This window comes from Misgurnus anguillicaudatus, chromosome 24, assembly GCF_027580225.2.
Source record: "Misgurnus anguillicaudatus chromosome 24, ASM2758022v2, whole genome shotgun sequence".
In the NCBI taxonomy this organism is placed as follows: Eukaryota; Metazoa; Chordata; class Actinopteri; order Cypriniformes; family Cobitidae; genus Misgurnus; species Misgurnus anguillicaudatus.
The window spans coordinates 6,223,041-6,238,438 of record NC_073360.2 but is presented as its reverse complement, the minus strand read 5'-3'; the positions used below and the strand labels follow the sequence as shown (position 1 = coordinate 6,238,438).

General features: G+C 37.0%; 1 protein-coding gene across 1 annotated transcript in view; it reads left to right on the top strand.

Moving 5' to 3' along the window:
- axl (AXL receptor tyrosine kinase) overlaps nt 1-15,398 on the top strand; it is a 49,163-nt gene that overhangs the window by 2,474 nt on the left and 31,291 nt on the right. The window contains exons 2-7 of the mRNA XM_055195860.2: nt 2,559-2,766; nt 3,718-3,818; nt 5,717-5,899; nt 10,002-10,082; nt 11,541-11,656; nt 15,066-15,240. Of these exons, the coding sequence (XP_055051835.2) occupies nt 2,559-2,766; nt 3,718-3,818; nt 5,717-5,899; nt 10,002-10,082; nt 11,541-11,656; nt 15,066-15,240 (864 nt within the window). The remainder of the gene's footprint in view (nt 1-2,558; nt 2,767-3,717; nt 3,819-5,716; nt 5,900-10,001; nt 10,083-11,540; nt 11,657-15,065; nt 15,241-15,398) is intronic.

The window sequence follows — 15,398 nt, the reverse complement described above, 5'->3', positions numbered from 1 at the left end:
TAGAGTTTAAAGTCAGAAGTTGTTCCCTGATCTTTGTTTTCTATTGTTATAAAGCTTGGAAGAGCAAGGACATTTACTAAAATAACTCTAAATGTACTTGTCTGAAAGATGATGGACATATGTATCTCGGATTGCTTGAAGAAGAAAATAAGTCTAGTTTTTAGACAAAAAACATACAATTAAAGTGAATTTGTGCTTAAAACATGCAAAAAAATCTGCCAATGGTGTAAGAAAAAAATTCACTTAAATTTTATGTTTTTTATCTAAGAACTAGACTTATTTTCTCAGGTAATTTTGCTCATCATGAAAATACATCTTAATTAAAATACTTAGTAAGAAGGTAATTTAATGCAGTGTAGTCAGGCCAAAAAATGTACTGTATCAAATTATCATTTTGTTGAACAAAACATTAGATACTGTATGCCCAAGACAATGTGTTTTATTTATTTTTCTCACAAAAGAAACACTCAACCCAATCTCACTGCTTTTCGTGGAATAGTGACAAAATATTTGATTTATTTATTCATGTTCATTATTATGTAATTTTGTCTTTCTCGTGAGAAACAAAAAAAGTAAGAATTTCATTGTACCTATATGACTATAAAGAAATTGAAACTTAAACTTGATTTTCCTCTTTTTCATGTTTCCCTGAGCACGACTTCCTTTTTCGTGTTTTTTATAGGTTCTGTTTACTGTCACATTTCAGGCATCCCAACCCAAAACGATACCTTACCCCAACCCCAAGGGGACATGAAAAAAAATTGTGTCCATGGAAAACAAATAAATAAATAAAATATTTCCACAAAATGCCCTGAGAGTAAACTTAGATGTAAACTTAGATGAAAATAAAACTAAATGCATATATCTGCTTTTTTGCTCAAACAGGCAAGGACAAAAAGACATCAAACTTTTAAAGAGTTGCTCAGTTTATACTCTTTGCTTGTGCATGATTGGTTAGTGAATGTTATTTCAAAGGAAAAACATTTTGTTTTTGTAGACTTTACTTTTTCTCCAACATGACCAAGTCCTTTCAGCCGCTTCTCTGTGACCACCTAAAGGAAGCTATGCACAAAGACGGTTAAGTTGACCACCCATTTTGCATGTCATCATAAAAGAAGAGGTGTTTAAAAGAACAAGTGAAGCTAAAAGCCATTATAGCCACAGAAAGAAGAAAGCAGTCATGTCTGGGGGATTTAGTGTGAGCCTCATTTTAAACATCATCCTGAGACTGTTTGTGTGTTTGCTTTTAATCCTCTTAAAGATTGACGAATTGAGTCCACATGTTGTTTATCTCATTCACATTTGGACGCACTTCTGATCAATTTGTTTAAACCTTTGAAAGAAATGTTTTGAGTTTATACTCCTATCAACACCAGTTGTTGCTCAGTGCAAACGGAAATAAATTCAAGAGCACTTTTTTACACAAGTCTGTTTTCTTGTAAAAGTAGACCCTCATAAATAAGAGATGTTTATATTCATGTTTGAGCAAGTGTTTTGAATGCAATGTCATACTGCATGAAGGTTTAAACAAATTGATCAGAAGTGTGTCAGAATCTTTCTCGGGTCAAAGCTCAGGGGTCATCTGACAGCTCTGAGAAAATCCAATTTTGAATTATTAAGCATGAGCGAATCTGAAATGAGCGTAAACTACATTGATCTCCTCTTAAACCGAATGACATACATCTGGGGTCTCTGTGGCCTTCGCTGCAGAGTTTGTTATCGGGTCCATGCCAGCACAGGAATGTTAAAAATGTCAATTCTTCAGGCAGATGGGATTGCATGAAGTCAATGGAAAGTGAATCACAGTGGCCAGGCTAGTGTTTGACAGAGAACAGATCTGCAGGGTTTGAAAGCCTCCCGGACCAAATCATCTGTAAAGCTACACCGCCCTACTGATTTTGAAAGAAAATAGCTTTATAAAGTAATTTCTAATGCGTTAGGTTGTTTCTTTCTGAAAACATCACCAGACGGTTATGTGTAACTTAGTAAAAGTTTCTATATGTTGTTGGAGCTGCTGGTGTAGTGGGCAGTGCTCCGACACGTAGCACAGATGCACTTTCGGTGACCTGAATTCAAGTCTTGTTTCGGTGTCTTTTACTAGTCTTGTTCCTCTCTCTCCACCTTTTTTCTGTCCTCTTTGTACACTATTGGCGAATAATGCCCAATAAAGTTTCTAAAAGCTGTTCTGCAGTGTATTGAAACTGAAATTCTGAAAGTAGTTGAAAAATGTAAATATTGAAGTTGATGTTGTGGTCGAGTCTGAGTCGAGACCAAGACCAGAGATCGAATGTCAAGTCCGAGTCCAGATAAAGCTGGATGTGGACTCGGACACTGTCATTGGCCAATCATGATGAAATGCAATGCTTGTGGTTGTTTTCAACGTGTTCAATTGTGTGGGCAGTAATACAAAACATGTTTAGCAGCAGCAGGGCTATGTGCAAAGAAACATTACCATACAGCGCTGTTATACAATGTCAAAAAGTCTATGTGTAAGGGAAAGCTGAATGGAAAAAACTTGACTTTACAGTTAATGACTTTTCCATGAATTTTCTGTGCAGGACTACACTTTTCGGAGAGCCCAATGAACGTGACTTCCTCCCTTGGTAAACCAGTGGTACTTCAGTGTACCCTGCAGGGGGACAGCATGGACCAAGATGCTCCGGATGTGTTCTGGCAGAGGGATGGAGAGCAGCTGGATTTTGCCGACACCAACCAGGTGCAGATGCCTGAAGAAGACAACAGTTGGCTGGTTATCAGTAACCTCAAGTAGGAAACTGTTTCTCTCTATATGTATTTCTGTTTATTGTCTGTTTGGATATTGACACCAAAATGTAGATTCTCTGCTTGCTCTGTCCAAGACAGTTTCTTTGGCTATGTTTACATGCACAAAAAATTGTCAATCCGACTGAATTTAATCTGACTGCAGGTTACGACAGTACAGTTTACATGTACCCTAAACATTGCAATCTGAATGTTCGTTTACATGTACTCTGCAAGAGCACAGCCAGGGTTGCCAGATTTGCATATCAAAACCATCCCAATGGACATTCAAAACTTGCCCAAAAGCATTTCAATGACTATTCCTAGCTTAAATGCCAATAACTAATCAACAAAATCTTTCAATCTTTAACTTACAGGAAAAAATCAACTCGCTGAAACAGTTAAAAAGTAGCCCAAATCTGAACTTGAAAAAGCAGAGGACTTGGCAATGCTGCGCACAGCATCTCTCTTTGAGTTGACGCTTAATCTCTGGATAAATGTACAAAGTCAAAGTTGAGTTGGAGAAAGTTGCTCTTAAGAAGCTTTCAGATATAGACAAAGAAAACACTTTTTGAAAGGCACACGCTATACCATAATAATGTGTGTTGCCATTGTCTTGCTTTTGCATGTTTTTGTGAAGAGAATTATTTGATACGTAAATAAGAGATAAATATAAGATGTGAACTTAAGCACAATTCTTCTGCGCATGTGCACAAGGTATTTTTGCAACTGATTTAGAAAATACAACATTTTATGTGTTTACATGAATACTTTTCTACTGATGATCAGATCACAGATCTACACCACCCCTTTCAATATGATCGAAATTTGCATCTTATCGAAAGTTATATTTAAAAGTAATATGTCACTTTATTGCATTACTCCCTCAAGTAAAAATCATGTCTGTTCTAATTACATTTAAATATTACGGTATTAATATCTGTGTTTTGCTTACAGGATTCAGGAGGTAAAGCTTTCAGACATGGGTGCCTATCAATGTGGTGTTTATTATGGTTCAGAGGAGGTATTATCCATTGAAGGACATATCCAGCTAGAAGGTATGGTTCACTTTTTATGTGGTCTAATATGTTATCATTCTATTCATAATCACATAGGAAGAAATACAATAATTTACTCACCCTTATTGTTCCAAACGCCATATTATTTTCTTTCTTTTATTAAACCTACAAGTAGATATTAAGATGGCTGCACACTGCACAGATTTTATGGTACTTTATTGGACAGACTGTATGATATAGTCATATAATAAGCTTTCCTGGAGCTAAAACAGTAGAGCTGATGCCAGTGGCCTAGGTTTGATGCAAGCACTTGTGCACCTGCTTGCAGTATTGGACTGCTTATACAGCCATGAAAAAAATTAAGAGACCACTCCAGTTTTGACTTTAATCATCTTTTCTAGATGTATTGTGACCATTTCAGTCCAGGGTCTGTTGAATTTTAACAAAAGCAAACCTCATGAGCGACATAAAGTCACCCAACAGCAATGTAAAAGACTGAGAGCATGACAAGACCCATGAAAGATGTGACTAACAATCATTGTTAATTTTTTTCCTAAAATACATGTAAAAATATTAGTATTGTGTTGTTCAAAAATTTATTTTAACTTGTTTTCTCTGCAGTATTGAACATCCCCATACAGCAAAAAAATATATATTTCGAAATATACAAAAAAATTGCCAAAAATATATTTTCTGAAATATATTTTGGAATATGTTTACAAAAGATATATTTGGCCATTTTTCTGTATATTTTGAAATATATATTTTAAATAAATACATTTTAAAGCATTAAAAATATATTATTAGCCCTCCATATATTTCAATCCAAGGAAATATATTCATGTTGCACTGGAAAAAGACTTTGTTTATGTTACAAACATGTAAACCATTTTAAAAAGGTTAAAATAAAAAGTCTACTTCAAAAATATAAATGATCTTGTATTAGCATATATTTTAAATATATTTTGGCAAAGAATACATTTATGCCATATGGCATGTAAAATTAGACAAGTATTTGCTTGCCCTTGAAATACATTTTTAAATATATGTTGATATATGAAGGTTAAAAACTGTCCAAATTAAAAAATATATTCAATTGAGCATTACTTTCTACAAAATGTATTTAGCATATAGTCAAAATATTTTATATCAGTACATGCCAAAAGTTTGGACACACTTGACTTAATGGTTAACTATGATCTTAAAAATTATTTTAGCTGAAGGTGTATGGTTAAATGCTTAAAATTACTTTGTAGACAAAAATAAACCCGTGCCAAACAGATTCATTTTTGTTATTAGAAAACAAAATATTATTTTTGAAATAGATGACTTACACTGAATACTGAAGAAAAAGCAGTGAATAAGAGCCCAGATTAAATATGAACTCTTTCTATACTCTTTAAAATTCATCCTAAATTGAAAATTTAAGAAGCTTCTTAAAATAAATTACAGCAATTTCTAGGAAAAGGGTGACTGCACTTCAAATAATAAAATTTAATAATAAAATAAGAGTTTTGGTTTATTTTGGATGCTTTTATTCACCAACATAATTTCCAAAGTTGCATTTGTGTTATGCCATAGTTTGTGTGAGTTTATTATTATTATGTTATAGTGAGTGTGTCCAAACCTTTGGCCTGTTCTGTATATATTTTTTACATTATGGGTCGGAAAACACTGCATATTTTTGGTTATTTTGACCATTTCAATTTTCAGTAAATTGATATAAATAAAAACATTATGTTGTCTGTAGTTGACAGAATGAAACAAAAATTATAATTTTACATAAACACATACCTAATAGTAAATATAGAAAAACTGAAAGGGACCATTGAAATGGGACCATTGAAACAAGGATGGTGCCATGTTGGGTTTAGACTTGAGCCTGAACTAACTGACATAAAGTAATAGACTCTTTCTGTCTGTACCAATGCCCCCAGGTCTCCCCCATTTCTCAGTGGAGCCTCAGCACATGTCAGTCGTGGCAAACGTTGGACTGAGTTTGCACTGCGTGGCTCACGGTCCTCCTGAACCTGTCCGGGTCATCTGGCTGCAAGACGGAGCTCCTCTTAATAACCTGGATGACCCAATATCCCTCTCACCTTCAACACTCAACCTTACAGGTACTGAAACTCTGCTGCTTACAGTACGTTATATACTCAAGCACTCAGGAAACCGTACTAACGCTTTGCAAACAGCCGTAATCGAACGGTGAAGGCTAAGATCAAAGGATGGATGCCACTTTGTGTTTTCACAGCAGCTGCTTACACACATTCATATACACACAAACACAAAGTCAGCCGGCATACACACAGACACACACACACACACGCAGGGGTCTCGGCAGCAGGCAGACTGTCTGGCTGATTTTCAAGCAGGAATCATCCATCGAGATGTTGGCCTTTACTCGCTGCTGAAAGAGGAGAAGGAGAAAAGAACAAAACTGGACAGGAAGAAATAGAGGAAGAAAAAACAAGGAGGAGGAGCTGGAGGCCTTTGAAAACCTGCCACATACAGCCTGTGTTGTTGCTCCAGCTGCACTGAGCTGAGGAGAGAGAGCAAGAGAGAGAAAGAGAGAGAGAGATTGAGAGAGAGAGAGAGAGAGAGAGAGAGAGAGAGAGAGAGATTGAGAGAGAGAGATACAGAGGCTTTGACTCATCATGGATAACTCACCATTAGTGGTGCACTCACATCTTTGGAATGAAACGACTTCTGCTTACACACACTGACTCACACTCATTCACTCATTCAAGAAGTTCATAAGACAAAATGGCATCTCTTATATAACATTCCCTCTGTTAAACTGCCTCACAAACACACACACACACACACACACACACACACACACACACACACACACACACACACACACACACACACACACACACACACACACATATGTATATTTTATTTAGAATCATTATATAGCTATTTTCATTGTGTGCAACACAGCAAAACTACATTTTCATATTTCCAATAGAAAGGTGTTTGCCATGCAAAACTTAAATGTATGATAATTTAAATGTTGGTATTAAGTGGTTACTAGGGCATCACGGTGTGGTTGCTAAGGTATATTGTGTAATTGTAGGTCATTGTTGTTTGGTTACTATAGTGGTTCTTAATATGTAATGAATTTTCTTTGGGGGGGGGCATAAAGGGATGCACCCTACACAAGGGTGGGGGGCGCACACCGAAAAGTTTGAGGTTACCACTGGGTTAATAGCTTGTTCTTGGTGGTTTCCAGTGTGTAGCTATGACGTTTCTAGGATGCTAGAGAGTTCTGAATGGTTGGTTTTGGGTGTTTTTTTTTTCATGTCTTCATGATGTTTCTAGACATGACTCGTATCCTTCAATTTATGTCTATACTGTAGTCCACAAGGCAAAGATAACTTATACCCCATTTACCCAGCACTTTGGTCCCAGAAAATGTCTGTAAAATTCTCAGAAAGGCTTTTGTGTAAACACAAACACATCCTGTAAATGTTCTGGGTTCGCTCCCTTAAGAGGACCTACATGTAGTAACATTGGTGTAACATTCACCGAAAGCATTCTGTGTGAACAAGAGGCAGAAACAATGCCGTAATGGGCGTGCCGTAGTGAGGATGCGCGTCATCAAACCAGAAGTTATGTTTCAGCTCTTTGACACAGGGATTTAAACGCAGATCAACGTTCACAACGAGAAATGTCGGCAAACTGAACTGAAGCAGAGATCAGGGAGCTTGTCACTATCTGCGCTGAAGCTGAGATCATTCAACTGCATGACAGAGCAGCGCATCACGCACTCCTTATCATCTTATCATAAACAAAAATGCAAGCGCATGGTTTCTCGAAAGATAATTAACAAACTTAAGACGCTGTGGAAAAAACCTACCAAGTGCAGGACTTTAAACATTCCTGTTAAACATTCCTACAAGGCTCATTATGCAACTCTCTTTTGTTTCCTGAGCTGTCAATCTCTGATTATTTAGGAGCTTTCCCGCCTCCACGCATATGGCCTTTCCCAAGCAAAAGTGTCTTAGAAATTGTAAATCAATATATTGTTTTATGTGAATGAGCAGGCCGGATGATTTTCACATCATTTTAAAGAAAAAACTCTGGACTACTAGATAATGTTTAGAAAAGTTCTGGGAAAACATGTTGATTATATAATATTATATAATACTGAACACAGTGTTATGAGACTTTTGCCATTAATATGTTTTTAAGCAACTGAAAAAAGCACAAATGTCAGTGCATGTCAAAACCTCCCCAGGGCCCTAAAAACCCCTTAGACCCCAAAGGGTTAAATAAGTCACGTGTCTTTACAGGATTTTTACGGTATTTGTGTGAATGCACGGACAGATTCTGGAAAATCATTGGCAGTGTGAATGAACCAAAAATCAAACGTTCCCAGACAAATCCCAGACGCATTTTCCGTAAACTCTGTATGAAGTGGGCTTTACTGCAAAAAATATCTCTTAACAAACCGCATAATCATTTATGTCCATAGTGCCAATGAAACTAGTTATGCATGGAAGATTTCCATACTGTAATTTCCATTGTGAGAAAGTGTATTACAAAAATGACCCTCTTTCAATCTTATATTAGATTGTGAGAACTGTTTTTATTGAGCCATAGTTTTTACTTTCACTCTGTCTGCTTTGATGTTTTGGTGAATCTGTGCTGATGAAGAAAGACTGTGTTTTTAGGGAAGGAAAAAGAACAAGATGAAACTAAATGTGGCTCATGTTTAACACATACACACAGAGAGAGAGAGAGAGAGAGAGAGCGAGAGAGAGAATGAGAGCGAGCACTTAGTCTTTGTCCATTAGAATTTGATCTGTTGACCCTTGATATTGAACTCCTGTGGCCTTTCAACAATGAAGTCCCAGTAATCCTTCATGACACACATAAACGTGATTTTCACGAAAAGTGTGAAGAATGATGTGTGTGTGTTTATGTGAGAGAGGATTTAGTTGACAAGCTTCTGTGAACGTCAGCATGTGCAGGATGTTTTTTTCCTGAAAGCAGAAGCAGCACTTTTCAAATCAGCTCTTTTTATAACTCCACACACTTGAATGTCTAAATTCAGTGTTCATTTCTTTCAAGCTGTTAAAAACCACAGACATTTCCCCTTCACCCTGATAAGAACATTTACTTATGACCTTCTTGCAGTGGTGTAGTGCAGGGTATACGCAGGTATACGGAGTATACCCACCTCTTTATTTGATGGCATGGAGTATACCCACTTCTACTGGGGGCATACATTAAGAGTATACCCACTTCTCCAGACACCACTACACAACTGCCTTCTTGTACATGACTTTTGTTTGACTAAAGATATAGTTTTATATTTAAATGCTGTCATGTTATGCTCAACATTATTTTGCCAAGTGAGAGATGTCCTCAGGGCAACACAATGGTCTAGAAGCAGCTAATCCTGGTTGTAAGGTTAAACTTGAAACCTATTTCTAAAATCTGATTAGTTGATTAAAATGTTGTCACAGGGTCAACATAATGTCTGCTGAAGTGCTAAATACGAAATGTTAATCTGAACATAGATTACAATGGTAGTCAAATATGAGATTTGAAGTGATTGATTCCTTTAAAGGTGCAGTATGTACATTTCAGGAGGATCTATTGACAGAAATGCAATTTAATATGCATAACTGTTTTAACAGTGGGGTATAAAGACATTACACAAATAAGTGTTATGTTTTTATTACCTTACAATGAGACGTTTTTATCTACATACACCGTGGGTCCACTTAGAAGGAAGTCAGCATTTTGCACCACCATGTTTCTACAGTAAACTAACTGCTATACAGAGCATGTTTGGTTGCTGCTGTCTTAGGGGCCAGTCACACCAAAAGCGTTTATGGCAGTTGCAGGCGCCTTTTTTGAATGATATCGTATGGGCATGGAGCGTTTGCGCGCCGTTTATGCGCGCCGAGCGCCTTGCGGTTTTTTGCCGTCTGCCGCGCACGCGTTTTTGAAGGAGCGCTGATAAAGCGCTTTTGGTGTGACTGGCCCCTTAGACAATGATGTTTGTCCTATAGCGGCTACCGTAGTTTCTCTATGTGTTTTGAAAACGAATGGTGAGCTGTGCACTCGTTGGTTGCAATTCACAATCTCACCACTAGATGCCACTAAAATTTACACACTGCACCTTTAACACAGCTTGCCAACACCAGCAAGGTACGCTTTGTAATGTTTTCTGATGATGTGTTCATTTCATGTCAATAGGCTTGAACAAAACCAGTTCTTTCTCCTGTGAGGCTCATAATCGTAAAGGTGTGGCATCATCTGGCACGGGTGTTGTGACTGGTAAGTGTGATATCATCAGGTGAGGGTACTGCATCTCACCACTGTCATAACCATTTCAGGTTATCTGATCACAAGTGGATATCAAACACAGATAACTGTTTAAAACCATTCTGCCAGAAAGCTTTGATGATAAAATGCATATCTGAATGCACTTAAAGTCTGCAACGTAAAAGCATCTGACAAATGCAAAACTATATTTGTCACATATAACTGCCTCTAAATGTGTTTTGAGTGATTGGATCACTAGCTGCATTTTCATTACCCTTCAAATTACTCAAATTGAAAATACAACCAATGGAAACTCGCAAAAACTCCCATACAGTATATCGCAAAAACGCTTTTTACACTCGCATGAGGTGGTTTTTCAGGCAATTCGAAAAAAAGATATTTCGCAAAACTGCAATGGTAACAGTTTATTCGTATTTGTAAGTCACCTGATGCAAGTAAGTCACATAATCAACTATTAAAATAACTATTTAAAGTAGGGCTTTGACGATACATCGCGTTCCCCATTAAAAAGACCTGCCTAAAATCGGGTTTCATGCACAGCTTGTGCGTGCGTGTACTACGGCTCTGTGATCAGTAGGAAGTCCTTATCAATCTATAATCACTATGAGTTTGAGTCGTTTATAATGTGACTTTAATAAAGCAACACTCGTCAAACACAATCATTCAAAATAATTTTATTATCATGAAAATACCTGAAACAATCTGATATAAATATCCCTTTAGACATTTCCTGGAATAGCGTTTGTAATGCTACTTCTTCTGTGGCACAAATGACGTTTCTATATGAGAGCGCCCCCTGGCTTTTGGATGAGGCGGCATTTCACCATAATTCATTCAAATTCATTCATTGAGAAAACGCGCATTTGTACGATTAATCGGCACAGCCCTAATTTAAAGATTACATGGTATGAACTAAAATATCCCAGAAACACCTCAGTACATGTCTGCTCCTGTAAGAGGCTTTCCTTGCCAATAATGTTTGAATAACACTTCTACATCTCTTTTTTTATTTAAAATAATGTACTATTACCTCAAAGAAACACATATACCTGCCACTTCTAAGTATAAGAGGCTTTTCTTGGAATTTATGTTTGGATAATAATCTTATGTCTAAAAATAATGCTTTGTGCGCTGGATGTGATATAAGTAAACCTACCAACATCAGTCGACATGATGTTTGTAATGACTTAAAAAAAATAAGTTTGTTGCATATCATTGGTTAATGGAAACGCCGTCTTTTGTCAACATTTAGAAAATAACGCTAAAGTTTTGCGCAAAACTGCAATGGAAACGCAGCTACTGTTAAACCCAAAAGGTCTCAAATCTTTTCTTTTATACTTTTATACTAGCAAGTATTTAGGCACAAATTCTGCAATGAATTTATTCAACAGCAATATAAATTAAGTGAACCGAACAATAAACTAATGCCTCATTTCTTTGTCTGTTTAGTTCTTCCCGGCCGTCCTTATGACATTCACGCTGAAGAGATCACTAATTCAAGTATTCATCTGTCATGGATGACGGGCTTTGGAGGAATCTATCCCATAAGCCACTGCACTGTTCAGGTACCTGCCAAACAAAATCTGTTAATAGATCCACAACAGAATAAAGCCTTGTGTGTGTGTGTGTGTGTGTGTGTTTGTTTCAAATGGTTTAAGGGTTTTGATGCTGCATCATTTGACATTGACAAGTCTGTGACACATCTGCTTTGTCCCAAAATTGTGATTCAGAACTCTTTAACCCGCATACAAACGTTGCTTAATCATGCTGTAGTGTAGTGGATCATATTTCACACTTGGAAAGAGGCCCTGTTGAGGCCCAGTACCCCTCATATTCTGGGGCCCAATGTGTGTGTGTGTGTGTGTGTGTGTGTGTGTCTGTGTGTGTCATACACTCTGCCTGAGCACCACCCCAAAGTGTCTGGTTCTAATAAAAGCAGGCCTCTCGTGCCCCGGCCCTCGCACCTCCTCTTGTTCCTCAACGTTAGGGAAAAACACAGATCCGAGCGATCCGAAGGCTGAGATGAAACACGCAAACCTAAAGGAACTGAAGGAGAAAAGGAAGAAGTGGAAAGCAAAGAGAGAACTAAAAAAGAACAAAACTAAAGAAGTGGAAGAAAAACAACACTTTCATTACAATCAAGCACATTATAGTAATGATGACATTTCTCTATTATGAAAAAGAATTCAATTCAAGGGAAAAGGTGCTTAATTGTTATGAAAATTGTGTTATAATGCATAACATCCTAGAAAAGAAGATACAAAAGTTGTCACTTTTTTAAAAGCTGCTTATTGGTACCTCATTCTAAGGTACTTGTCTGTACCTAAATGGTACATATTAGGACCTTTTTAAAAGGTAGCGTCCCAGGGACAGCTCTTGTATGTTTTGTCTGAGAGTGTAAAGAAATTATTTAAAAGATCATAATTTAATGTTATTGACAGGTTTTAGGAGAATCACACTTTACAGGATGATCATACCCTCCCTCCCATGTGTCCAGCTGCCTTTTCGAGTTTTTGCAGAATTGAGGTCAAAATGATCCAGAGTAAATCTGTCATCTCCAATACAGAACATCATGTAGATATTATTGTAAATAACTGAGGTCTTTAAGGCTGGAGGGGAATGAGTTATGTACCCGATCCATCATAGGGGAATTCAGCATCTGTGTGAGTCAGTGACCAGCAGCAGCAGTGGACTTCACTTAACTCTGTTTATTGATATGATTCTGAATCACTCAGTAATGACTCATGTATGACTCCTTACTATAGATTGAGGATCTGCTCTCCCAAAAACAGAAGAAATTCCTCATTGAGCTCTTTTAGCATGAGGTCATTCTTTCATACTGTTCTCTATTACACTGCATTACAATAAACAGTCACATTAAAAAGCCTGAACTGCCCTTACAAAATTAACCATTGTTTTACTACAGTTAAAACCAAACAAGCATGGCTATTATTGCTAAACCATTGTTACCACAAAATAACCATAGTTGTTTTACCATGGCTAAACAATAATAATCAATTAACCAAATTAATTTCCGTAAGGGTGTGCATTGATATATAGCAATCCCAATGGTCTTGGATTGGCTTTATTACTCTTGCTAGCCACAAATTGGAAGTTTGTGTTGTGGAAAATAATATTTAAATAATAAAGTATTTTGTATTTGTATGATGTATCACATCTATTTAGTAACCATGTTTTTTTGCCGTATTGATTACAATTCCATAAAACCATGGATTTACTACAGTAACCAAGGAGGACCTTCCGCCCAAATTGCGCTCTTCCCAATCACATTGCTGGAATTATCACAAATGCCTTTCCGGGGGGCTGGGTGGGGGTCTCTATTGACTGTTTGCAAAAAGGGCACTTTGAGCATCAAAAAGGGAACACTGGGCAAAGGGGCACTGACTAAAGCACTCTTCACTTGAGCACTCGCAGTCGTGTGATATATAGTTTAATTTATTTCAGAAATAATCCAGTTGCTACAATGTAACTTTTAATGTTGCGTTTTATCATTATGCTTTCTAGGCTTATGTATAAGTAGGCTACTTGAAAACTTTAGCATTATTGTAATTCTTATAGTCCTGCCAATAAAGCTTTGTTCAGAGCCCCATTTGAAACCCCATCTCTCCTGTAGCTTTTTATTTGAACACAGCTGAGAATCATTTAAAGCATTAAACTCTTAGTAGGTGGTTTGTGATGTTTTCTGCTGATGTTTGATGTTTGTTGGGCATCTTTGCTTCGACAGCATGTTCATCTCACCGCAATATTCAGTGTGCATGAGCTGTTTACATGCATCCTGCTGTGACAACAGCATGTCTTCAGGTGCAGACTGTGTGGATTAAAACACTTTATACCACAGGCTTTATAGCACTTGATTCTGATTGGCTGGAAGGTGTGCATTAAAACCGTTTAATGCACAGGTAGTTCCAGTCAGTTTGATTACAGTTCGAAATGAATCCGCTACTATAAACATTGGTTACCAAAGTAACACAGTTACACTTGCACGAGAGTTCTCTATACTTGAATGAGAAACACATATGTTTATTTAGGTAGGCTAAATGGATGATTTTAATTTGTATGGTGAAAATGGCAATTTTGAGAAATGGGCACAGGCACGAGATAAAATAGAAGACTTGGAGAAGACGTTAAATGAAAAAAAAGCGGCACAAAAAATGAACACCGGCAGAGCTAGATAAGATTGATGAGAGAGAGAGATGCGTGCGCGAGTTACCTGTGTGCGTCTCTTCTTTAAAGTCTACGGCAAAGATGAGGTCAATACGAAAAAGACAACTAAAAAAGTTAACACTTTCAGTGACTTTTTGCGCCAAAGACCGAACAATTGTGATTTCGAGATCTACTCTGCTTCTATTTTAAATGAGACATTGCGGGAGTTTTATGCCTCTGTTCAGAGGCATAAATATCCATAGATGCTGTCTATTCAGTAAACCAAACATGTATAGAGAGATTTGTGTGAATAAAATGGCACAATTACAAAAGAAATGTAACAAATTGGATGTTTTCTTATTTTTCTTACCATGACCAAAACTGCTTTTAAACAGTAAGCAGTGATTATAAGTAAACAAAGTTTTGACCGTATATGCAGTGGTCACATCAGTCATTTGACTGAGTCATTGACTTCCATTTATATGCACACAAATTTTGCATTTTTGTTCCAGAGTTCAAGTTGTCTGAACTCTGACCTGCGAATTTGTATCACATGAAGACGTGCATGTGACCAATAGATGAGCAATACGTCACAGTGAGATGCTTTCAGGTGGAGGAAAAATAACAGTATCATACATACCATGTATATACTATATTTACAGAATAATAATGAGAGCAATCAATACTGATGCAAGCATGTCAGAATCCTAGATGAATTTGAATATAAAGTGTGAACACTTTAGTGTCATATATATATACAAAACCCGTTAAGATGTATCTCATGATTGTGTTGATATGAATATGTTTCAGGTTAAGTCTTCAGAAGACTCCAATGAGAGGACGGACAGTGTCGAAGCGCTAAACAGCAGTCACCTGATCTCAAATCTAAAACCCTTCAGCCAATACGACTTCAGAGTAGCCTGCCAGAACAGCCAGGGTGTCTCTGATTGGACGGCATGGGAAACTATCAGCACCAATGAAGGGGGTAAGTAAATGATCTGTATTGAAAACTATTGACAAATGCAGGTTCGGAAGTTTGGGAAATCGATAGAAAAAAAATATTTTAATTTGGGCTGTCAAAAGATTAATCATGATTAATCGCATTAAAAAAATTTGTTTTTGCATAATATACAGTATGTGTAT